Source organism: Xenopus laevis, chromosome 1L (genome assembly GCF_017654675.1).
Source record: "Xenopus laevis strain J_2021 chromosome 1L, Xenopus_laevis_v10.1, whole genome shotgun sequence".
Taxonomy (NCBI): domain Eukaryota; kingdom Metazoa; phylum Chordata; class Amphibia; order Anura; family Pipidae; genus Xenopus; species Xenopus laevis.
Genome location: NC_054371.1, coordinates 28,061,255 through 28,086,033, shown reverse-complemented (window position 1 = coordinate 28,086,033; position 24,779 = coordinate 28,061,255). Strand labels below are relative to the sequence as shown.

Here is a 24,779-nt window from a genome sequence, read left to right as displayed (position 1 = left end):
TGGGGCATCTTTGGAGACACAGATCTTTACTGCTAAAGGGCTTTGGTTGCCTTGGGCTGGTACAGAAGCACAAAACATAATGTACAGTACAACATTTCTAGCTAATACTTTAGATAAGCTTTACTTCTCCTTTAAAGACTTTGAGGTTAACAGAGATATTTTCTTTTGTTCACTGTAGGCCCAACTATAAATCGAAACTTGAAACCAGAAAAACTGTCCTTTCAGGTCAAGGGTAAGTATCTGAAAGAACTTTGAAATCGAATACATAAAAGATTAAGACATTTGAGAGAGGGGAAAAAAATATTTGTTTCTGTCCTAAGACAATCATAGAAACAAATGGCTTTAGACGGATATTTTTAAGGAATAAAAAGTAAAGATGCAGAAATTGTAGTACAGGTTAAAGGGGTGGTTCACCTTCAAGTTAACTGTTAATGTCAAATTTGGAATTGAAAAAACGTTGAAATTCAAATTCAAAAAGACCTACCGAAATTAAGTCGAAGTTATTTTGTTGGTAGAATAGGTCCGTAATAGGTCCATATTCGGCCGAATGTGAATCGTACAAATCAAAGGAATAGCACAGTCGATCTAATTGATTCGAAGTTCGCCAAAAAAACTTCAATTACTCAAGGTCCCCCAAAGGCTAAAACAGCAATTTGGCAGGTTTTAGATGGCGAATGGTCGAAGTCGAATTTCTAAAGAGACAGTACATGATACATTTCGATATTCGAATTTTCAAATTTTTTTCAAAGTCAAATCGAATTTGGACTATTCCCTAGTCGAAGTACACAAAAAATAGCTTGAAATTCGATTTTTTTTTTTCATTCGAAAATTCACCTCGACCTTTGATAAATCTGCCCCTTAGTATGTTATAGAATGGCTAGTTCTAAGCAATTTTCACTTGCTCTTCATTTTTTATTTTTTTATAGTTTTTAAACTATTTGCTTCTTCTTCTCTCTCCAGCTTTCAGAAGGGGGTCACTGACCCCATCTAAAAACAAATGCTCTGTAAGGCTACAAATGTATTGTTATTGCTACTTTTTATTACTCATCTTTCTATTCCAGTCTCTTATTCAAATCAATGCATGGTTGCTAGGGTAATTTGGACCCTAGCAACCAGATTAGTTAAATTGCAAACTGGAGAGCTGCTGAATAAAACACTAAATAACTCAAAAACCCAAATAATAAAAAATGAAAACCATTCTACATCATAACAGTTAACTTAAAGGGGACCACTTTGAGGAAAGCAACCCCTGTTTATCTGGGCACTGAGTAAAACCTTGAAACTCCCTCTCTATATCTGGTCCCTCAGGAGCAATGGCACATGGGACATATTTATTGGCCATACGATTTCTCATTCCCAGGCTGGTGACAAAGTACCCACAAATACCCCTCTCTAGGCCCTGACCCTGCCAGAGACCACTGACTGACCACATGAAAATGCTCACTGTCAGATAATACAATTACAATAGTACAAAAGTCAGAGCAATTATGAGGTTAACCAATCCGTGGGCGCTTCGTGGAATTGTTAGGAAGGAACAAATTACAGGAATTACAGAATTTCTCTATTTTTCCTCAGCTTGTAGTATTAAGCGTTCTGTCTGTGGAGGGTAATGTAATAAATGGTCTTATGTTTGGTATCTCCAGGGACACACGAATCACATACATTTCCTAGTTTAATGGGCAGATTTACTCGAGGACGAAGTTACCACCCGCAGGGACATCACCAATTTACTTTATTTAAACGGGCGCAGGCGTCACTTTGCTGGCGAAAGAGACAGATGCTAGTGGTCATTCATAGCCTACCGCCAGGCGAATTTTCACTCTATCGAATGGACGCAACTGCGCAAATTCAGTAAAATGCGGATTTTACTGAACGTTATCTCTTTCGCCAGACTTGCCTTTGCCAGCTCAGACCAGGGAAGTGTATAGATCTTCCTCAATCCTCTGTCACATCATATTCTGTGAGTGGAAAAAGCATCAAAGTTCAAAAAATGCTGGCGCTTTTCCTTTTTTCAGAGTGATAGGATGCAAAAGTCATAAAATTTTTTTTTGGGTAACCAGTCTTCCCCATACATTTTCTAACATTTGTCTTTATATAATGCTCATGTTCAAGGAAATATAACATTTTTTTTTCCCCCTGGGCTTGTGTAATGTAATGTATTTGCTGCAACATTTACGTCCATTTAGAGTCCTGCGCAGGCCGTTTTTTTGTGACCCGTACCCGACCCGTACACGCAACCTGAAATCCGCAACCCGCATTCTTACCCCCTTGGACCCGCTACCCAACCCTACCCGCAAGTACCTTATCCGCAACCTGGACCCGCCACCTGCTGACCATCAAGATTCAGGAAGTGCTGTCATTGTAAACTGGAAGTGACGTCATCGGAAGTAGACGTGACCAGGAAAAAGGAGTAAATATCGCTATTGAGAAGACCCGCGGCCCGACCCACAAACCCGCAGAACCGTCGACCCGCGTCTTTACCCGCACCCGGAACTTCTACCCGCAACCCGCAGGGTAACACAGGTTTTTGCGGGTACCCGACCCACTGCAGGACTCTACGTCCATTCAACCCTAAATTTCCCGACGTATACAAATGAACATGAGCGCAAGACTCTAGCAAATTTGCGCTAGGCAGAAATGAACGCTAGCGCATCTTCGCTTTCAATTGCTTGCATTGCCGAAGTAACACTAGCGAAACATTACCAGCGTTCAGCGCCCACGACAAAACCATGACATTCCAGTGAATTTTCGCATGGCGAATTGTAGCAATGGCTGCAAAACGGTCGCTGGCGAATTTTCCCCTCGATTAAATCTGCCCCTAAGTCTTTACATTGTCTATACACTTCTTATTAGTGCTGGTCTGAATTATTTTACAAAATATATACAGTTTTCATAAAATGAAGAGTCACATTGGGCGGTTGTGAGAACCACAGGAGTTAAAAAGCCCATTTCTGCTGCCTCCAATTTGAATCAGGAAATTGCATTTCCTATGACTGAGGCCAATGCAAGTATCGCTATTACAGGTATGGGACCTGTTATCCAGAATGCTTGTGACCTTGTGGGTTTTTTCAGATTATGGATCTTTCTGTAATTTGGATCTTCATACCTTAAGTCTACTAGAAAATCATTTAAACATTAAAGGAAAACTATACCCCCCAAACAATGTAGGTCTCTATAAAAAGATATTGCATAAAACAGCTCATATGTAAAATCCTGCTTCATGTAAATAAACCATTTTCATAATAATATACTTTTCTAGTAGTATGTGCCATTGGGTAATCATAAATAGAAAATTGCCATTTTAAAAAATAAGGGCCGCCCCCTGGGATCGTAGGATTCACTGTACTCACAAACATTCCAAACAAACCATACATGTTAGGTCACATGAGCCAATTAACAGACAGAGTTCTGCCTTTTGCTTCCACACTTCTTCCTGTTACAGTTAGAGTTGAAGTATTTCTGGTCAGGTGATCTCTGAGGCAGCACAGAGACCATCACGAAATGGTGGCTCAAGGCAAGAGATGTAAAAGGGCAATATTTACTTAAATATATATTCCAGTTTGGTAAGATTCTTTAATATGCCACTTAATATGATATGAACTACTGTATCTGTTGCTTAAGTGTTCATTTTGAGGGTATAGTTTTCCTTTAAATAAACCTGGAATTGATTCCAATAAGGATTAATTATATCTTAGTTTGGAAGTACAAGGTATTGCTTTATTTTTACGGAGAAAAAGGAAATCATTTATCATTTTCAAAATTTTGGATTATTTGGATAAAATGGTGTCCATGGGAGACAGCCATCCCGTAATTTGGATCTTTCTGGATAACGGATCCCATACCTTACAAACTGATACTTGGCCAATGGTACACGTTTGCACAATTATCTGCATTTTTCCCATCCAAATACAATGAAAGTAGCTGTGAGGGGCCAGGGTGGGCAAGTGATAGGCAATTTCCCTTTGAAAGTTTGTCATGAACATACAGTAGTTTGCTTTCAGCCACACGGAAGATGGTACATGCAATATAAGTGTTCCTATAAGGTATTTATACATCTCTGGAAACTATTTCTCTACCTCTTGCTTTTCTGTAGAGACAAACATGTAGGGGCAGATTTATCAAAGGTAGAGGTGAATTTTCAAATGAAAAAATTTTTGAGCTCTTTTTTGAATAGTCCAAATGCGATTCGAACTTGAAAAAAATTTAGAAAATTAGAATATCTAAATTTATCATGTACTGTCTCTTTAAAAATTCAATTTCGACCATTTGCCATCTAAAACCTGCCACATTGCTGCTTTAGCCTATGGGGGACCTCCTAGAACCCATTTGGAGTCAATTGGTGGACTTTGAAAAATCAAATTATTTGGGAGGAAAAACTTCGAATCAAATTAGACCGGATGCGATATTCCTTCGATTCGTACGATTCCATTTGGCCAAATACAGACCTATTCGATTGAAAACAAACAAAAAAAAATTTGACTTAAGTTCGGTTGATCTTTTTGAATGAGAATTTTGATCATTTTTCAATTCGAAATTCGACCCTTGATAAATATGACCCATATAGTAGTTTTGATAAATACATTTTCCCAGGTCAGAAAAATGCCCATTATTACAGAACAATTGTTTCTACCTATATCTTCTTACTTCCAGAGCCCAACATGAGTTTAATCAATATTTTTTATTATTCTTCCCTTTGTTACCTCTCCAGTCACAGGTTTCTATGAAATAAAAATAACTGATATGTACTGTAGAATCTGGGTTTTTCACATTCGAGTTTTTTCTCAAATAAGATACCATTCGAGTTTTGAGTTCATTCTAAGTAAAAAAAAACACTTGACCTTTGATAAATAACCCCCTAAATCTCTAAAAAAAATTAGGGTTTTTTTTCCTCTAAATATTTAGGTTCCCCCCTTTAAAAACTCGACCAGAAAATTTGAGGTTTAATAAATAGCCCCCCTAAATATTGTATTTCCGTTTTTTTTCTGTGACCATGTTTGCTCTAAGGTCTTTACTGTTTTTTTTAAACTTTTCGATATTAAACTTAAATGTATTTGATTTTACAGCTGCAAACCTTGCAAAGGTACAACTCTGGAAACTGAATCCAGCCAATGACATCTCAAAACCAGGTAACAGATATATGTGTATTTCAAATTTACATTATTCTGTAATACTTTAATTGCAGCCAATTTCTTTATCAACGATAGGTACAGTGAAATAAATAAATGAGAAACTGAATTACAGGGGCAGTATACCCCTTTTGAACATGAGTGCAATGAATAGGGCTTGTGCTGTACATACTTTTGGTTTTTTTATTTAAAAAAATGAGAATTTGGATTTCAGTAAATAATCCTCTAAGGGGGACATTTACTAAGGGTCGAAGTGAATTTTCGAATTCAACAACTTTGAATTTCGAAGTAATATTTGGGTACTTCGACCATTGAATAGGCCAAAATTCGATTTGAATTGAAAAAACTTCAAATATTCGACCAATCGAAAATTGAAGTACTGTCTCTTTAAAAAAACTTTGAATTCGCCACTTCGCCACTGCCAAATTGCTATGTTAGCTTATGGGGACCTCCTAGAACCTAAAGCCAATATTTGGCTAAGTTTTTAGAAGTCAAAGGGTTTTTTTGAAAATCGTTCGATCAATCGATTAAATCGTTTGAATTGTCTACGATCGATCGAACGATTTTAATTCGATAGAAAACAGCTAGATTCAAACAAAAAAAACTTTGACTATCGAATTTCGAAGTTTTAGCACTTCGAAATTCGACCCTTAGTAAATGTGCCCCTCAATGTCAGAAAGATAATCCTCCAACATGCTTTATATACAGTAGAACCCCCATTTTGCCCATGTGTAAAATGGTGCAAAAATGTAAATTGCATTATGCACTATATATTGGTGGGAACTCAAAAAAAATGTGGAAAACTCTCAGGGGCAAATTTATCAATGGTCGAAATTCGAATTGAAAAAAACTTCAAAATTCAAATTCAAAATGACCATCCGAAATTAAGTCGAAGTTTTTTTTGGGTCAAATAGGTCAGTTTTCGATTGAATAGGTCTGTATTCGGACAAATTCGAATTGTTCGAATCTAATTAATAGCGCAATCGATCGAATTAGATTCAAAGTTTTTCCCAAAAAAAACTTTGATTTTTCAAAGTCCACTAATTGACTCCAAATAGGTTCTAGGAGGTCCCCATAGGCTAAAACAGCAAATCGGCAGGTTTTTGATAGGGAAAGGTCAAAGACCCTAGTCGAAGTAAACAAAAAATAGCTTGAAATTCAAATTTTTTTTTTCATTAGAAAATTCACCGCGACCTTTGATAAATCTGCCCCTCAATCTGTGGGATAAAATCATTTTTGCAGAGATCAAAATAAATGGGAATCTTTAAATTTGATAAATCTTCTCCTTAGATTTTATATCACCATAGAGTTACATTGGAATATTCTCAAACATAACTTCAGCTAGGCTTCAGAAATAAATACTCATTAAGCTAAAACAAACTCAAAATTATAAATTGGCCCCTTAACTCACTGATCAATATTGATCCAAAAAAAACTCAGGCATGTTTTAATTTTAACAATTTTAATTTTTTAACATCAGATCAATATTATCCATTTTCCAGTAATTTTGGAATCCATCAAAATGAATCTTTCTCTATGTATCTGAATCATACCTTTTGTCTGTACCACTGTTTATCAAATACAAAATAAAGAAACAATCAAAAAACAATAGCACTTTTGGAATTTAAGGAAAAACAGCAAACTTTAGTGGAAGATAGGAAATCCACATTAGAGCTTGAAACTTTAAAAGATTAATATCATATTGAATAACCTAGCAAATAAATGCTTGATAGTGGTATGGTCTGGCAAAAATTTATGTTAAACTGAAAAGGCAAGTTTTTTTTTACTGTAAAAGAAATATTATTTACAGGGGATCAGACAATTAAATTAAACAGGTTACAGCTGCAGTGTAGTGAGGGGCGAATTTCTCCCTTTTCGCTTCGCCGAAAAATTTGTGAAACGGCGGAAAATTCTCAGGAAAATCGCGAAATCATAAAGTTTCATGAAAAAATCGTGAAATTCGAACATTTTCGCGAAAAAGATCATGAAAAATCATGAAAATCGAACATTTTCACAAAAAATCGTGAAAATCGGAAATTGACACCCGTGTCCAAGCTGACGTTAAAGTCAATGGACTTCGAAAAAATTCTGACATTGGCGAATTTTCGCTGGAGATTCGCAAATTTATTTGCCGGCGGTGAAACGCAGAAATTCGTGGTACCCATCACTATTTCTAAGCAAGGATATATAAGTGGGATATTGATATTTATTGGGCCAGATTGTTCCTGTACTTGATGCCTCTTTGGGGATTGATGTTAATGAAAGTAAGAAGCTTGAATTTGAGTTATGCATATTTTCAACAGACGTATAAACACTTGGGGGCAAATTTACTTAAGGTCGAATATCGAGGATTAATATCTAAGTCGAAAGGATTTAGCGCTATTCGTTCGATCGAACGATCAAACGAAAAATCGTTCAATCGAACGACTAAATTGTTTGATTCTAATTGTTTGCTTCGAAGGATTTTAATTCATCGACCAAACGATTTTTGTTCGCCCAAAAAAAGCTACCAAAGCCTATGGGGACCTTCCCCATTGGCTAACATTGACTTCGGTAGCTTTTAGGTGGCGAACTAGGGGGTCGAAGTTTTTTCTTAAAGAGACAGTACTTTGTCTATCGAATGGTCGAATAGTCGAACGATTTTTAGTTCGAATCATTCGATTAGAAGTCGAAGGTCGAAGTAGCCCATTCGATGGTCTAAGTAGCCAAAAAAAACATTTGAAATTCAAAGTTTTTTTCCTCTATTCCTTCACTCGAGTAAATGGGCCCCTTGTAATAAATATACTGCTTTAAGAGCTGTGAAGTTTGCAGTATTGAACAAGTAGCTTTGCACTGAGAACGCCTGCAATAGCTGATTTGCACATGAATTACATATAAGCCCATTGTGCTAACAAAATGTTTCGTGACTGCAATTTGTAATAAATCTTTGTGTTCCACCTCAGATTGACCCTGACAATGTTGTTGTACAAGTCTAAATAGTTTCATGGAATCAGACTCAAAAGAGCAGTTTTGAAATAGCTGTGGTTTTCAAGAATTTGCAACAAAGCAGGTTGAAGGCCAGCGTATCAGTACTGTTACCATGTCAATTATTTGAACTGTAACTATAATTTTAATATAAAACATTTACATTTCCTTTTGCAGAATTTATCTCTATAAATATAATTAGATGGTTTTCATATATATATATATTATATTTATTGTACAGTCTGAGAATTCATCATCTCACTTAGAGATTTTCAGGCAGATGGATGTCAAGCCACAATAATCCAAGAACTCTTGTACAGAGCATGAATATTTTAATCAGATTTAGCAGTGTCCCCAGGTCAGTCGTCTAGGTCGCATATTAAAAATTGAGATTAATTGCAGCTTCGTCAGCTTTCAGATCAGCTGGTGAATCTCTTGGTGGTCATTGCATTTCTGATGGACCAAGGGCAAGTTTAATGGAGCCGGGCCATTTCCCAGAAGTCCAGTAGGTCAAATCCTCAAGCCAGAAAATATACTAGAAGCTATGAGTATATCCAAACTTCTAGATAAATTGTTTTCTAATAGGTTTACAATGAAGATTGAGAAATGGCTTTATTGTTAGTGGACAACTGCAGAACAAGTTAGGATTTATAATGCCTGTATGTTCCCCTTTACGGATACAAAATTATAATTATCTGTATGTTTAATAATAAGGATATTTTCACGGTTTGGCCAAACCAGTTGTATCATTCAAGAAAATATAAACATTTAAAATAAATGAATATGAAACTGGGACTGCTATTCTAAACAGCTTTATAATTTATTTATTTATTTTATTTCCGAGATATATGCAAAACTATGTACTGCTAATATACCTCAGATAAAGTTTCTCATCTCTTTTTTTCTAAACAGAGAAACACACAGGGGCAAATTCACTAAGCGACGATAATGCGCTAGCGACGTCTTCGCCGCACCTCGCCAGGCGAAGTTTCGCCAGTGCGCCTATAATTCAATAAATTCCGAAGCTGCGCTCAGGGAGGCGAAAGGTAGCGAAGTTGCGCGAGCGTTACTTTGTCAAGCAAAGCAAAGTTACCCTAGCGATGCCTAATTTGCATACGGCGCCAAGTTAAAGTACAATGGACGTATATGTAGCAGCAAATACATTACACTACACAAGCCCGGGAAAGCTTCATAAAATAAAATAGAGTTGTTATATTGCCCTATACACTTGCCCACTGTATAGTTTAGGTACCATATGTTAGGAAATGTAGGGGGGAAGGAGGGTACCCCCAAAAAAAATGTACGATCTTTTTCAGCCTATCACCCTTAAAAAAGGAAAAGACGCCAGCATTTTTTGGGACAGAAAAAAAATTAAACTTTTTTTGAAGCAAACCCTATCTACTCTATTGCACTTCGACTGATCTGAGGTGGTGAAGGCAAGTCTGGCGCAAGAGGTAACGTTCAGCAAAATCCGCAAGTTAGTGAATTAGTGTAGTTATGTCCCTTCGCCATAGCGCAACTTCGCCTGGCATAAGGGTGCGAAGTAGCGCTAGAGTAGGTCCACTTCACTACCGAATTTACGCCAGCATCCATTAGTAAATCGTTGAAGCGGCAAAATGACGTCACGCTGTTGAATTTTAGTAAATGTGCCCCACAGAACAGTTCTCTTTCTTTATCTTTTTACAAAACCCATTATATTAGCAGCTACTCAGCTTGGAAAAGAAAAAGAAAATGTTCTGAAAGCTTGCTATGATTATCTTAGTTAGCCAATACAGGTATTCCCTATATACCTCCTTTTTGTTAATTTTTTGCCCTGTGACTGGCTAACACTGTACAACAATTTTACCTGGAATCCATGTTTTTTCAAATATATTGGAATTTTCAAAGAAAGAAATAATTATTGGAATAACTCTGATCAATTTCACATTTGTTTGTATTAAATATTTACATTTTTCTGTAATCATTAGTGTTAAAACTGTTTATTTAATAGAATTTAATAAACAAAGTAATTTTTTTAAAAGGTTTAACTAACCCACAGGGCTATGCTAATTAATGTAAACCATGAATGGAATTCTGAATATTGCTGGTTCCTTTTTAGTTTGCTCAACAAAAAGGCCAATGAAAAGAAACGGAACGTCACAAATAAGGGAATCAAGAGAAATAGATATCGGTTCGCAGCTCCAGTTGAATGAATGTTTTTCCAGAACTTCTGAACAGGTAGAAAATTATATTTTTCTATATCAAACAGCTCATTTAAACTAAAAGCCGCTTTCGTTTGAGAGATGTTTTAATACAACTGTATCAGCAGAATTTGCTATATTATATAAAACAAATAAAAAAACAAATACAAAAAGTATTGTAGAAGTGATACCTATATTGGCTAACAATAAAAATACATTGGAGCACCAAGGCCCCTTCATCAGTCAAAATACAAATGAAAGCTGGAAAGGCACAGCATATATTCTGTTAGATCAGTGAAAGGTATTCATGGGCAATAAATAAGTTAGTTACAGATAGATAGAGATCAATTGTAGAGATAATACAATGAATTAGGGTGGGTTGTAAATAGTCCAGGAGTCTGGATTCAGTCAGGTCACATAGTTAGCATATGGACAGCATCAGAAAAGAACTATTGGCATTCCACCAAAGATTTAACCAATTCCACCCCACCATCAACCTTACCCTTAACCACTTTTACTCACACATCAACTTCTTGGATACAACCATCTACATCAAAAATGGAACCATACAAACATCCCTATACCAAAAACCAACAGGCCGTCCTGCATATCTTATGTGGGACAGTTTTCATCCTCATGACATAAAAAAATCAATTGTCTTTAGTCAGGCTCTGAGATACAACCAGATTTGCGCAAACCTTGATGACAGAAATAAAAACATCTCCATTCCTTATGGAAAACTTTTGTTAGTCAGGGATACCATCCGCAGGTTATTGATGATCAAATCCACAGAGCAACTCAGATACCCAGAGAAACACTCTTGGATTACAGAAAACAACAGGGTCCCTATTGTAGTTACCTACAACCCACAACTGAACATTATTAGAAAAATAGCCAGAGACCTGCAACCCATGCTGCATACAGATACCCGACTAAAACAAATATTCCCGGAAATACCTCTCTTGTCTTAAAGGACAAGGAAAGTCTAAAATAGAATAAGGCTAGAAATGCTGTATTTTGTATACTAAATATAAACATGAACTTACTGCACCACAAGCCTAATCAAACAAATAATTTATGCTTTCAAATTTGGCTACAGGGGGTCACCATCTTGTAACTTTGTTAAACATCTTTGCAAGACTAAGACTGTGCACATGCTCAGTGTGGTCTGGGCTGCTTAGGGATCGTCATAAACAAAGCTGCTTGAGTTCTGCATGGCTGGGAAGTAAGGCGGGGGCTCCCCCTGCTGTTCATAAGTATGATTGTTTCCCTGCTCAGCAGTTAGGGACCGTCTGACAATTCCTATCCACAGCAGTAAATGAAGGGAGAATTTCACTGCATACAGTCAGGTTTCTTATAAAAACGGTACACATTTTTTAATTAAAGTATATTGGAGATAGGTTTCTTTTTCATTAAAGAAAGTAAAAATGGGATATTATTTTTTTGCCTTTCCTTGTCCTTTAAAGACAACCACCTAATCTGAGAAAAATGATTGTCAGAAGTGCTCTTCCTAAAATAAGTAAAGCAGGTACATTCCCCTACAACGAGGCCTGGATTTGTGGAAAGCCAACCAAGGCCGGGCCTAGGGTGGCAGGATTTTAGGGGGGTGGCATGCTGCCCAACCACACCCACATTGGTTCAGAAAAACTGGGAATACAATAGTTTTTTTAAACTTCCTGTGCACCAATCCCCATTGCTCCGAAAGTTTGCGTGAATAAAGGGGAGGGGATGGGGGCCACGAATGACAGCAGTCCTAGGGGTGCCCACTATGTAAATCCGGCCCTGCCTGCAACAGCAACAGATGTGTAACCTGCAAATACATCTTATGAAAATACACCAGTGGGGCAACACTTCTGCAGTCAAAATCACAGTCTTCAGGACATGCAGGTCTTAATTCTAAAAGGGAACTTTAAAACTGAAAGGGAAAGGAAGATTTATGAATTCAAATGTATGGAGTTATTTAACGCATTAAGACAGGGCCTTAATTTAGGGTCAGGTTTCATGTCACACTATGTGCTCAACCCTACAAGCACAACCCCATTCAGGGTATCACGTGTTTAATCTGGATGACCCTTTCCTGCTCAACAGGTCCAGCATACACTGTAGAAACAAACCAGCAGCACACTGATTATAGTGATTTGATTTGTGACCTGACTGAATCCAGACTCCTGGACTATTTACAACCCACCCTAATTCATTGTATTATCTCTACAATTGATCTCTATCTATCTGTAACTAACTAATTTATTGCCCATGAATACCTTTCACTGATCTAACAGAATATATGTTGTGCCTTTCCAGCTTTCATTTGTATTTTGCCTGATGAAGGGACTTTGGTGCTCCGAAAGCTTGCAATGTATTTTATTGTGAACCAATATAGGTATCACTTCTACAATACTTTTTGTATTTGTTTGTTTTTTTATTTGTTATTTTTGCTACTGGCTAACACGGTACCACAGTTTTTATTTTGTGCTATAACTATATATGTTTGTAGTACAATATTATACGCTCAGCGTACACGTTTCTCTTTTATACTTTGTATAATTTTAAGGTAGATTGTGGCATACTAGAAATTGGGAAGTAGGCAACATTATGCAGGGGATATAATTTTAGATTCATATAGACAAATACAAGATTCCTCTGCACTCAACCCATTATCAATATATTTAAGACAGAGACATTTTGTGCATACTGCTACTGAAAAATGCCTTACCCTTTAAACAAAACCGGGATTGTTTGTCCATATATTGCAATATATTTAAGCTGGCCAACTACGTCAAAGTCATCCCATATCTGGCCAGTCCTACGCTTAATTTTCATCTGATTCATTAAGAATTCTATTGCTTCATTATACATTTTACAAAGGGATTAAGTTTTACCTGCAACTTACTTGCTGCTTTCAAAGTAAAACTCCCAAACGTGGCTGCCCTTTTATTAGACACCAGTGGGATCACCTGACTATAGCTGGGAAGGGTATTTGTCTATGTATCTATATGTATTTTGTGGTATTTTATTTTAGTGGTGAGCACAACTTTTCCTTGTTTGTTATAATTTTAGATTCAGTCAGTAAGAAGTAATTGTTCTGCTTTCTAAAGATTTAAAATTGTGTGTATATTTGCTCCGTAATCAGGATACAGAAGGGGTACAGAATTTTGGTGATAGGTTCCACAAGCCATACTTTGAACAATGTGAAATGAGAAATGAAGATCATCAATGGATACCTCCCATACAAAATGAAGAAGCAATGTGGGGTGAAACGGTAAGGCGATGCAAACGAAAGACAGAATTTGTCAAAAATGAAATTCTTGCAGATGATCCAGACATGACAGGCACAAGTACTCTCTGCATTTCTCTTCCTAACCTCTAAAGAAAATACAAAACCTTGCCTTGTAGCAGATTATATTCATAGGCTTCTTAAGGTCAGAATTGGCCGGGCTATTGTGTTTACTGGCAGCAAGACTACTAGGCAAACTCATACTTCAGTATAAAAGTGTTTAAAATATGTATACAGTTATGGTTTAAGTTACGTAAAAGATAAATCTTGAATTTTTTTATAAAAAATAATATCCTTAAAATTGACTGGATATTTGTAAATGAAAAGTTGACCAGCATTGCCTTAGACAAATAACCCATATTCCAAAAAGTGTGGCAACCTTGGATAGATTTAGAGGGACTCTTCCCTCTCACATACTATCACTTTAAATACAGGGAAGTAGAAACTAAGTTCTATAACCAGACGCTCCACAGAGGTTTAGAAAATGTGATTTCTTTCCCATTTCCTTTTATTTATTTATTTAGTTTTTACTTTATGCCTTTACTTTCCTTTTCTATATCTATATTTTTAGGATATATGCTTTACTGCTGGAACTGGTTTCACAGAACAGAGTGAACGACAATCTTTTTGTTGATGCTTAAACAAAACATGTTTTCCTATTGAAATATTGTCAGAATCACTATGGGACAGGTTTATCAAAGGTCAGAGTGAAAATTTGAATAAAAAAAATTCTAATTTTAAGTTAATTTTTGTGTACTTTGACTAGGGAATAGTCCAAATTCTATTCGAATTTGAAAAAAAATTCAAATATTGAAATTTATCACGTACTGTCTCTTTAAAGATTCAACTTCGACCATTCGCCATCAAAAACCTGCCGAATTGCTGTTTTAGCTTATGGGGGACCTCCTAGAATTCCTATTTGGAGTCAATTGGTGGTTCAAAAAAACTCCCATTACTTCAAAATTCGATCCTTGATAAATCTGCCCCTATATGTACACACCACATGATGTTGTAAAATTGGTTAAAAACAATAAAAAAAACTCATTGATAAAAAAATAATATCCATTAAAGGGTCGGTTCACACTTTTTTTCAATTCAGTTGGTTTCAGATAGATTACCAGAAATAAAGACTTTTTACAATAACTTTCTGTTTACTATTTGAGACCATTTTTTCTAATATCGAAGTGTTAAAGGAAAACTATACCCCCAAACAATGTAGGTCTCTATATAAAGATATTGCATAAAACAGTTCATATGTAAAACTCTGCTTTATGTAAATAAATTATTTCCATAATAATATACTTTTTTAGTAGTATGTGTCATTGGGTAATCATAAATAGAAAACTGTCATTTTAAACCATAAGGGCCATCCCCTGGGATCGTACAATTCACTGTGCACACAAACAGACCAACAAACTATACTTGTTAAGTCACATGAGCCAATTAACAGACAAAGTTCTGTCTTTTGCTTCCACACTTCTTCCTGTTACAGTTAGAGTTGTAGTATTTCTGGTCAGGTGATCTCTGAGGCAGCACACAGACCATCACAAAATGGTGGTTCAAGACCATGAAAGAGCAATATTTACTTAAATATATATTCCAGTTTGGTAAGATTATTTATTATGGCACTTATTATTATATAAACTATTTGTTGCTTAAGTATTCATTTTGTGGGTAAAGTAAATCAAGTCTAATTTTTCTACTTATATTCTTAAAGGGAATCTCAACTTAAAAAGTATTTTTTTAACCTAGTAATATAAAACATAATTCTACATAGTAACATAGTAAGTTAGGTTAAAAAAATGACACACATCCATCAAGTTCAAACCCCATCTGAAGCCTCTCCAATTTGCTTCAGAGGGGGGAAAAATTCTGTATGCGCATGTAATAGCACATTTGTATATTCCAGGACCATGCTGAATGCAACTGGTATGTCAGAGAATATGACAGGAAAAAAACAGAACAGATATTGTGCCAGGAAATGAAGGTGAGCACTTTCTATTGCAGCTTGTGAACAGCTACATCCTGACTGTAATGCTAAATACTTAGGGGCAGATTTATCAAAGGTCAAGGTGAATTTTCGAATAAAAAAAACCAAATTCGAATTTCAAGCTATTTTTTGTGTACTTCGACTAGGGAATTGTCCAAATTCGATTTGAAAAAAATGCAAAAATTCGAATATCGAAATTTATCATGTACCGTCCCTCTAAAAATTAGACTTCGACCATTCGCCATCTAAAACCTTCCGAATTGCTGTTTTAGCCTATGGGGGACCTTCTAGAACCTATTTGGAATCAATTGGTGGACTTTGAAAAATCAAAGTTTTTTTTCGAATGTGCTATTCCTTCGATTCCTTCGAATTGGCCGAATACGGACCTCTTCTATCAAAAACTGGTCTATTCGATCAAAAAAAAAAAAAAACTTTGACAACTTCTTTTTGAATTCGAATTTAGTGATTTTTTTCAAATCGAAATTCAACCCTTGATAAATATGCCCCATTGAGGCGCATTTATCAAGGTTCGAATTTCGAATTCATGTGAGTTTTTTTTTTTTAAAACTCCCATTAATTCCCATAAATTCCAAATTCGACCAATCTAAATGTATTAATAAAATTGGATTATGAATTATAATTATAAAAACTTGAATTGAATTATAAAAACTTGACTGTCAGGAAGGCTGCAAACATCACCAAATTCATCCCTGGACCTCTCCCATTGACTTATACAGCAATTTGGCAGGTTTAAGTTGACGAATAGTCAAATTCGAATTCTTAAAGGGCCAGAGTATGATAAATCTCGAAATTCAAATTAAGATTTGAATAGAGTTTGGATTTGATAGTTTCAATTCAAATTTTCACTTCGACCCTTGATAAATCTGCCCCATAAAGTGCTTCTGCTTAAAAATATCATTTGATACAAAAACAAATAAAATACATTCTTCTTTAATTTTTTTTGTGTGGTTTGTGTCCCTGAATTTATAAAGTCTCTTAAAAACAGGATTGTCTTGATTTATTTGTCTTGATCTGTTTTTGACACAGAAGGATCAGATAGAAAATGATCAGATTACACCAAATTCCATAACAGATACTGCAATTTATCCAAATGCTTACTCTAGTAAGACAGAACAATATCTAAACCTCATTTATTCTTACAGAGTATTTTCAGTCTCAGTTTAATCTTGTAGTTTAGATTTTTAACACAGGGGCATGACATTATATCCCATGGATATGGTTCATGGGTTCAGTGGAATGATCCCCCCATTTTACAACTCCAAAAATCAATTGATTTGTATAATGGAAGCCCCTAATATCTACCTATTAGATTTGGTCATATACTTAGGGGGTTATTTACTAAACTATGAATGCAAAAATCACCAAACAATTGTGATTTTTTTTTTTTATAAAATTGGATTTTTTAAAAATCACAAATTTTTCGGAATTTATTAAACCCCGAGGATGGAAAAATCAGAAAATCTGGCATCTCAGATCTGTTGAGGTTGCATATAAGTCAATGGGAGAAGCCCCGATGATTTTTTGATGTACACTGGGTTTTCGTGCAATACCCTGTTTTCAGGTGAAAAATCGGAAAAAAAACTGAAAATCAGATTTTTTTTCCTGCAAAGCAAATTTTCGGGAGAATGTAATAAATAAGCACAAAAAACCCGAGCCGATTTGATCAGAGTTTGTAGCAGAAAATATTGAGATAAATTCGGACTTTGATAAATAACCCCCTAAGATTTCACCATATAAGCAAAGGATCAGTTTTAGGAAGGGTCACAGAACACATTGAAAATGAGCCCTATGCCTACACACAGCCTTTGATAAGTAAAAAAAAAGATTTGCTTATCTAATAATTACCTCTCCATTGCTCTTTACGTAATGCTGTCACATCATTTCACAAACGGCTTTCTCACTGGCTCTAACAAAAATAGGATTATAATGTATCTTCCATTCTATTATTACCAAACACAGAATGGCGCATTCTTGGTGAGGGACAGCAGAGAAATGACCATCGATCAACCATATGTTCTATCTGTCTATTTTCAAAGCAAAGTCTATAACATCAAGATACGTTACTTAGAAGAAAGCGGACAGTACGCTCTTGGTACAGGTCTTAGAGGGAATGAAGTAAGTAAATAAATGCTTTAGCCTTTATTAATTTCAGCACTACATGTATTTTATAAATGCCCAATATATTAAAAATTGGTTAAAAATAAGGAATATGTAGAATACATCAGGGTTCATTTATAATACTGCAAAGTACTGCACTAAATGTCTGCCCGGTGCAGTAAGAATACAATTGCTACCAGAATAATTGTCCGCCTTGGATTTATGGCTCATTCAGTTTAATGAGTATAAATTATCTCCAGAATTAATGTCACATTTTCCTTAGTCTACAGTAGTGTTTATAAGATGAAACTGAATCTGACCCTACATGGAAAATGCTGAATTTAAATCAGTTTTTTTTTGCTATTGTATAATGTCCAAAATCTTACTTTATTTTTTTGGAAGCCGTAGTTCATCTACAGTAGGTTTTCATGTTTTACCTGCCTTCATTTAGCAATGACAAATTGACAGTGGGAGATAACAAAGACATATGTTCATTTAGCTTAAAGGGATACTGCCATGATTTTTCTGGTGTATCTTTTAGTTTTTAAACTACACTGTTTACACTGCAAATAATTCACTCTACCATGTAAAATTTCATTCTTAACCCAACAAATGTACTTTTTTTAGTTGTAATATTAGCGTGTAGGCAGCCATCTCAGGTCATTTTGCCTGGTCATGTCCTTTCAGAAAGAGTCAGTGCTGCGCTATGGAACTGCTTTCAGGCAGTCTATTGCTGCTTTTATTCAATGTAACTGAAGGAGTCGCAGTGGGACCTGGATTTTTACAATTGAGTGCTGTTATTATATCTACCAAGGAGCTGTTTGTCTGGTTATCTTCTCATTTTTCTGCCTATGGGCTGCTGGGGGGGGGAGAGAGGAGGATGATATCACTCCAACTGGCAGTGCAGCAGTAATGAGTGACTGAAGTTTATCAGAGCACAAGTCACATGACTGGGGGCACCTGGGAAACTGACAATATGTCTAGACCAAATTCAGATTATAAATTTAAATATAAAAAATCAGTTTGAAAAATGGATTGAAATGAAAAAATTGTGAAAATCAGATTTTTCAAAAATTTTTCCGCAAACAAAATTTTTGGGAAAGTGCATTAATAAATAAGACCAAAAAACCCGTGCGGATTTGGTCTGAGTTTTTTTCAGAAAATATTGAGATAAATTGATAAATACCGGTAACCCCCTTAGTGAGTAATAGCTTTATCTTTACCATTTTTAAAAATAAAACAGCTTATTCTCTCCTGCATGTTAGAACAAGAAAGGCACTCGGATCCTCGTGCTAGAGGGCAATAACTATGAAATGAGTAGGCGTTTTGTCACTGAAGAACAGTGACTGTTTTTGCTCTATAGTAGAAGTACAAGCACACATCTTTTAACTATAGATAATAGAAACATTTTGTGTGCCAGTATATTGTCTGAGGCTCATCATTAAAGAATCATTCAAATATAGTCGTTACTGTAATATTCTCATATACTGGGTGGGCTATAATATCAATGGGAAGACTAAAAAAACAACAAACCTTCAAACTGTTTTTATTATCAGTTTTATATGGAACCAAAATTATTTTTTTATAATAAATGAACCAACAAAACACATATAAGGGTCTATTTATTGACTTGCAGTGTACCTTTTTAACAGCAATATATAGAGTAAGAGAAATACTTGAAATGTGTGTTCTGTGGTTGCAGGATCATGTCATTGTTCCCCTTTATCATTCTGATGATAGGAGAAATACAAGAAGAGAGAGGGAGAGAGATCTTACAAAAGAATGTCAGAAAATTCTGAACTTGCCCATAACGTTTACATACATATAAGTCAATACCACTTATACATACGTATAAGTGGTATTGTGGTTAGATATCCTCTTATGTGGACAAACCGCTAACATGTAGGTGCTGAAGTTCATCCAAAACCTGTTTATGATTAATTGCAGTTGTTTAGCAACAAACTTGGATGCTCTTCTTGATCTTGAAATCTCTGGGGATGCATGTACCGTATATAAGCCGAGTTTTTCAGCACCAAAAATGTGCTGAAAAAGTTTACTTCGGCTTATACTCGAGTTAGTATGTGCACAATGACCCAAAGTGCATCGATTGCGCTCATGAAATGTCCTTGTGTGCCCCGCTCAGCTGCCTCGTCCCTGTCTGTATTTATTAGTGTAGTCAGACGTCATTTTCAGTGCATGAAATTGTTCCTGCCGTATATGGGCATGCGCCGATAGCCCCTCCTACATCTAGCATGACATGCGCTGTTGCAGACGCACTTCAGAGCTTCGTTGTGGTAATACTATGGGACTTCAGGGCTCTCTGCCGTATATGTGCATGGGCCGATAGCCCCTCCTACATCTTCCGTGATATCCGGTGCTTCCGAAACACTTCAGAGCTTCTTCCGTGACATCCGGTGCTGCTGTTCGGTGTGCAGTTAAGTGTGCCCATTCTCTCTCAGAGCTTCTTCTTGACATCCGGTGCTGCTGTTCCGTGTGCAGTTAAGTGTGCTCTCTCTCTCTCTCTCTCAAACTTTCAAACTATATATAACTACAGGGAGAAGCAAAGCAATTATGCTGTCCCAGGTATAGCAGTATAACTACTGTACTCTGTTTAACCCTCAATCTTCTCTGCACATTTTAACTGGCAAGAGGTAGAAGTGCCAGGCACATGAATCAAGTACAGTATTCACAAGAGGCAGGAGATGTGTAGTCATTCCGCCTCCCAGCCCTTAAAATTGGGAGGCACAGCTGCTGATACAAACCATTTCACCTGCTGTTTACAAACAATATGTAATGCTAGCATTGTGTTTTGATTTCACAAACTACCCTGCTTATTTTACAAATCTGGAAAACACATTTTAATTGCTACAGTAAGCAGCTCATTTGTCTCCAAATCCTGCCCTACCACTTTATCCAACAACATTACTACTACCACTGGTTCAGAGAATGGCCATTAACACTCAGAGATTGATACTTATTATTATGGAACATTTTTCCATCATTACATTTTTTTGTGGCCCAATTTAGGAACCCTTACCAGTAGCTGCTGCATTTCTCACCTTAGGCTTATACTAGAGTCAATAAGTTTTCCCAGTTTTCGTAGGTAAAATTAGGTACCTTGGCTTATACTCGAGTATATACGGTAGGTTTTTATTCATATGAGGCTTATTATTTACACATTATTATATATGGGAAATACATTTTTTTCTAATAAAAAAAAACTTTTTTGTAGAAACCTCTATGTAGCATAAATTTATATAGCTGATTAAATAGGTGTTAAAATAAATGCTAACACTTCGGGGCCCATTTACTTAGCTCGAGTGAAGGAATAGAATAAAAAATACTTCGAATTTCTAATGTTTTTTCTGGCTACGACTTCGAATCAAACGATTCGAACTAAAAATCGTTAGACTATTCGACCATTCGATAGTCGAAGTACTGTCTCTTTAAAAAAAAAAAACTTCGACCCCCTAGTTCGCCACCTAAAACCTACCGAAGTCAATGTTAGCCTATGGGGAAGGTCCCCATAGGCTTTGGAACAATTTTTTGTTCGTAGAATCGTTCGATCGATGGATTAAAATCCTTCAAATCGAACAATTTTTCATTCGATCAAACTATTTGCGCTAAATCCTTTGACTTCGATATTTCGAAGTCAAAGTATTTCAATTCGGCAGTCGAATATCGAGGGTTAATTAACCCTCGCTATTCGACCATAAATAAATTTGGCCCTTAATTAATAATTATAATATTATATATAAAATTATAATATTTTAATTACATATTACAATAAAGACTGTTTATTGAATGTATTTGTAGATTGACGATGATACATTTTATTATAGTTATTAAACTTTATTTATAAATCAAGCCCCAAATCAAGCCAAAAGAGTTAAAAATCCTTTTTTTCATATATAGTTGCTAAAATATATATATATATATATATACATACATACACACAATGAACACTAGTGTGCGTGTATATACACACACACACACACACACACACACACACACACACACACTAGTGTTCATTTTATATGTTTGTTTAAATTAATTGTTGTTGTGGCAAAGCTTCGATATTATGTTTGTGAATATTATTTGGAGCTAGAGATTTCTTGTAAATATACACACTTACTAAAGGATGTTCCCTTTTTCATGAGATTGTGAAACTGGGCACCTCTCAATACAGCTGAGGATTTTAAAGATTTAAAGAAATGTAGCAATTATGTAACACCTCATTTTATGTAGGAGAAATACAGGGTCTTGACTGTAACGTTGGAATCAGAGTTAGAAAATCTCATTTTAATTTGTTATCCGGATTCAAATATTTAAAATTATGTACAAGTACAAGATTTTACTGTACTCAACATTTTATGTTTGATATAAAATGAGAAGTGTTTTATAAAAAGAAGGAAATTAAAGCCATATGCACCCAAATAATGTTAAAAATACATTTGCATGATTAAATAAAGTGTAATCCTAATGTGTAAATCCTTTCCAATCTAAACATTTTAAAATTTTCATTTTATTGCTATTACATTTTAAATGTCTACTTTATAAAATCTGTTTACAGTACACAATAATAAAAAATATGTATATTTTCAATATGCCAGCCCTCTCCAAAATTTTGTTGTCTATCACAATGTTTACGGAGATGCACAAAAGTGCAGCTGATATAAATGTAATCAGATTTCAGTTCACAAAATCTTAAAACATTTCTGTCAACATTGCTTTGTTTTTACCTTTCCCCTTAGTTCAGGCATGTAACTGCAGAACAGTAGCGATCATAATTTATCCATCATATATACAGAATATATTAAAGACACTTATTTAAATAAAAACTGTGCATTTTTGCTTGAAACATGTCATCTTATCCTCTACCCATGCTATTCCACCTCTCACTCAAAAAAATAAATAAATCAGTGAATTGACAATCCATTTGTTGAATTACATACAGTTACAACCCTGCAACCTGATGATACGTTAAAATTAGAAGAATGGAGGAGGTGAAAAACTGTAATGAAAACACTAAGGCGTTATTTATTAAAGTCCAAATTTATCTCAATATTTTCTGAAAAAACTCCGACCAAATCTACACAGGTTTTTAGGCTTATTAATACACTTTAATAGAGTTTTAAAGTGTAATATCTTCTCATGCTTTGAGGGTTGTAAAGAATTAGAGGCTAGTGTATGTAAATATGAATACTTAATCCAGCCTAATTGTTGATACATTGATACACATTAGCTGAATAAAATATTCACATATGCTATACCGCTAAACATTTTTAAAAATAAATCATTTTTTAAACAATTGACAGATTACAGTACATAACATTAAGGGGCAGATTTACCAAGGGTCGAGTTTTGCACTGTAAAAAAACTTCGAAATTCGACCATCGAATGGCATTACTTCGATATTCGAAGTCTTTTTTTAATCGAATTTGGCCATATTCGGTCTAAATCAAATAGTTTGATTGTACGATGAAATCCTTCTAATTGATTTTACTTCGACTTCTAAAAACTTAGCCAAATGTTGGCTATAGGTTCTAGGAGGTCCCCATAGTCTAACATAGCAATTCGGCAGGTTTAAGGTGGTGAAGTGTCGAAGTCTAACTTTTTTAAAGAGACGGTACTTTGATTTTTGAAGTTGAACTTTTTACTTCGAATTGAAGTCGAATTTAGGCCTATTCGATGGTCGAAGTACCCAAAAATTTGTTTGAAATTCGAAGTTTTTAAATTCGAAAATTTAAATTCACTACGACCCTTAGTAAATGTGCCCCTAGATGTAGGTGCCAGAAAAAATATTGATCATATTAATTCTTATTTTTTCAAACAGATTGTCTGTGATAAGTTCTCTTATGATGACTTAAAAAAAATTTTGGTGGACATTTTTTTAAAACTCAGTACTCAGTAACCATTTATTAACCAGGACAACATTAAGTACAAAGAGAAAATACAGAACCTATCGAGCTGTTTCAGTCATCTGCGTTCTTTCAAAAAACAAACATCACTCTTAAGAAACTATACAAACTGAAACGTTACAAGTATATACATTAAAAAAAAATCTAGTTATATAAGCATGCTTCAGATTTAACTGTTTCAGTACAGGCTAAATTGACACGGCTATAGTCAGCAGTAATTTGGAAAATTACGACATTGAAGCAAACTGACTAGCAAAACTTTTTCAGAAATTGTAAAAAAAAAAAAAAAAAAACTTTTTCATGTTTTTTTCCCAAATGGATTCAATCAGTATTAATATAATATCAATACTGATTAACTCTACTTTTCAAAGATCATAAGAATATGATTGATCCATAACAAATACATTTGTTTCTTTATGGATCATTTTAATAATATAATATGATCATTATATTCAATACCAATTGTTGGTAAATTAGTATACATGTATTAAAATTTATGATTTTTTATTATTATTTTACAGAAATTTGATTCTGTCCAGGATATAATTGACTTCCATAGGAGATTTCCAGTGAAGATAATTGATGGAAAGAGATCATCTTATATCCATGGGAAAGAATGCTATCTAACCCAACCGCCTAATCTGAATGGACACTGAATGGATAATAACAAGCACATACTCCCAGTGCTAAAATTGTCAGAACTGTATTTCAACAAGAACAAGATGGTGGCAGATGGAGTTTCTAGGCCTACAGATTATGTTAGATTAACCATGAAACATAATTAGGCTGCTCTAAGCAAACATTGTTATAAAAATATAGCAGTTATGTCTGGAAGCTACCCAATATTTAGGGTCAAATTTTGAATTGAAAAAACTTTGAAATTCAAATTCAAAAAGACCAACCAAAATTAAGTTGAAGGTTTTTTTTGGTCGAATAGGACTGTTTTTGATCGAATAGGTCTGTTTTTGATTGAATAGGTCTGTTTTTGATCGAATAGGTCTGTTTTTGATCGAATAGGTCTGTACTCTCCTGAATTCAAATCATACGAATCGAAGGAATAGCGTATTCGATCGAATTCGAATGATTCCAGATAGGTTCTAGGAGGTCCCCCATAGGCTAAAACAGCAATTCAGCAGGTTTAAGATGGTGAATGGTCGAAGTTGAATTATTAAAGAGACAGTACATGATGAATTTCGATATTCAAAT

The 24,779-nt window shown here is 35.2% G+C and overlaps 1 protein-coding gene across 1 annotated transcript in view; it reads left to right on the top strand.

Annotated features, from left to right (window-relative positions):
- LOC121402102 overlaps positions 1 to 24,495 on the top strand; it is a 56,483-nt gene extending 31,988 nt beyond the window's left edge. Inside the window, exons 8-14 of the mRNA XM_041587988.1 lie at positions 179 to 232; positions 5,064 to 5,126; positions 10,189 to 10,307; positions 13,401 to 13,529; positions 15,454 to 15,531; positions 17,515 to 17,670; positions 24,095 to 24,495. Of these exons, the coding sequence (XP_041443922.1) occupies positions 179 to 232; positions 5,064 to 5,126; positions 10,189 to 10,307; positions 13,401 to 13,529; positions 15,454 to 15,531; positions 17,515 to 17,670; positions 24,095 to 24,229 (734 nt within the window). The 3' untranslated portion in view covers positions 24,230 to 24,495. The remainder of the gene's footprint in view (positions 1 to 178; positions 233 to 5,063; positions 5,127 to 10,188; positions 10,308 to 13,400; positions 13,530 to 15,453; positions 15,532 to 17,514; positions 17,671 to 24,094) is intronic.
- The last annotated feature ends 284 nt before the right edge of the window (positions 24,496 to 24,779 follow it).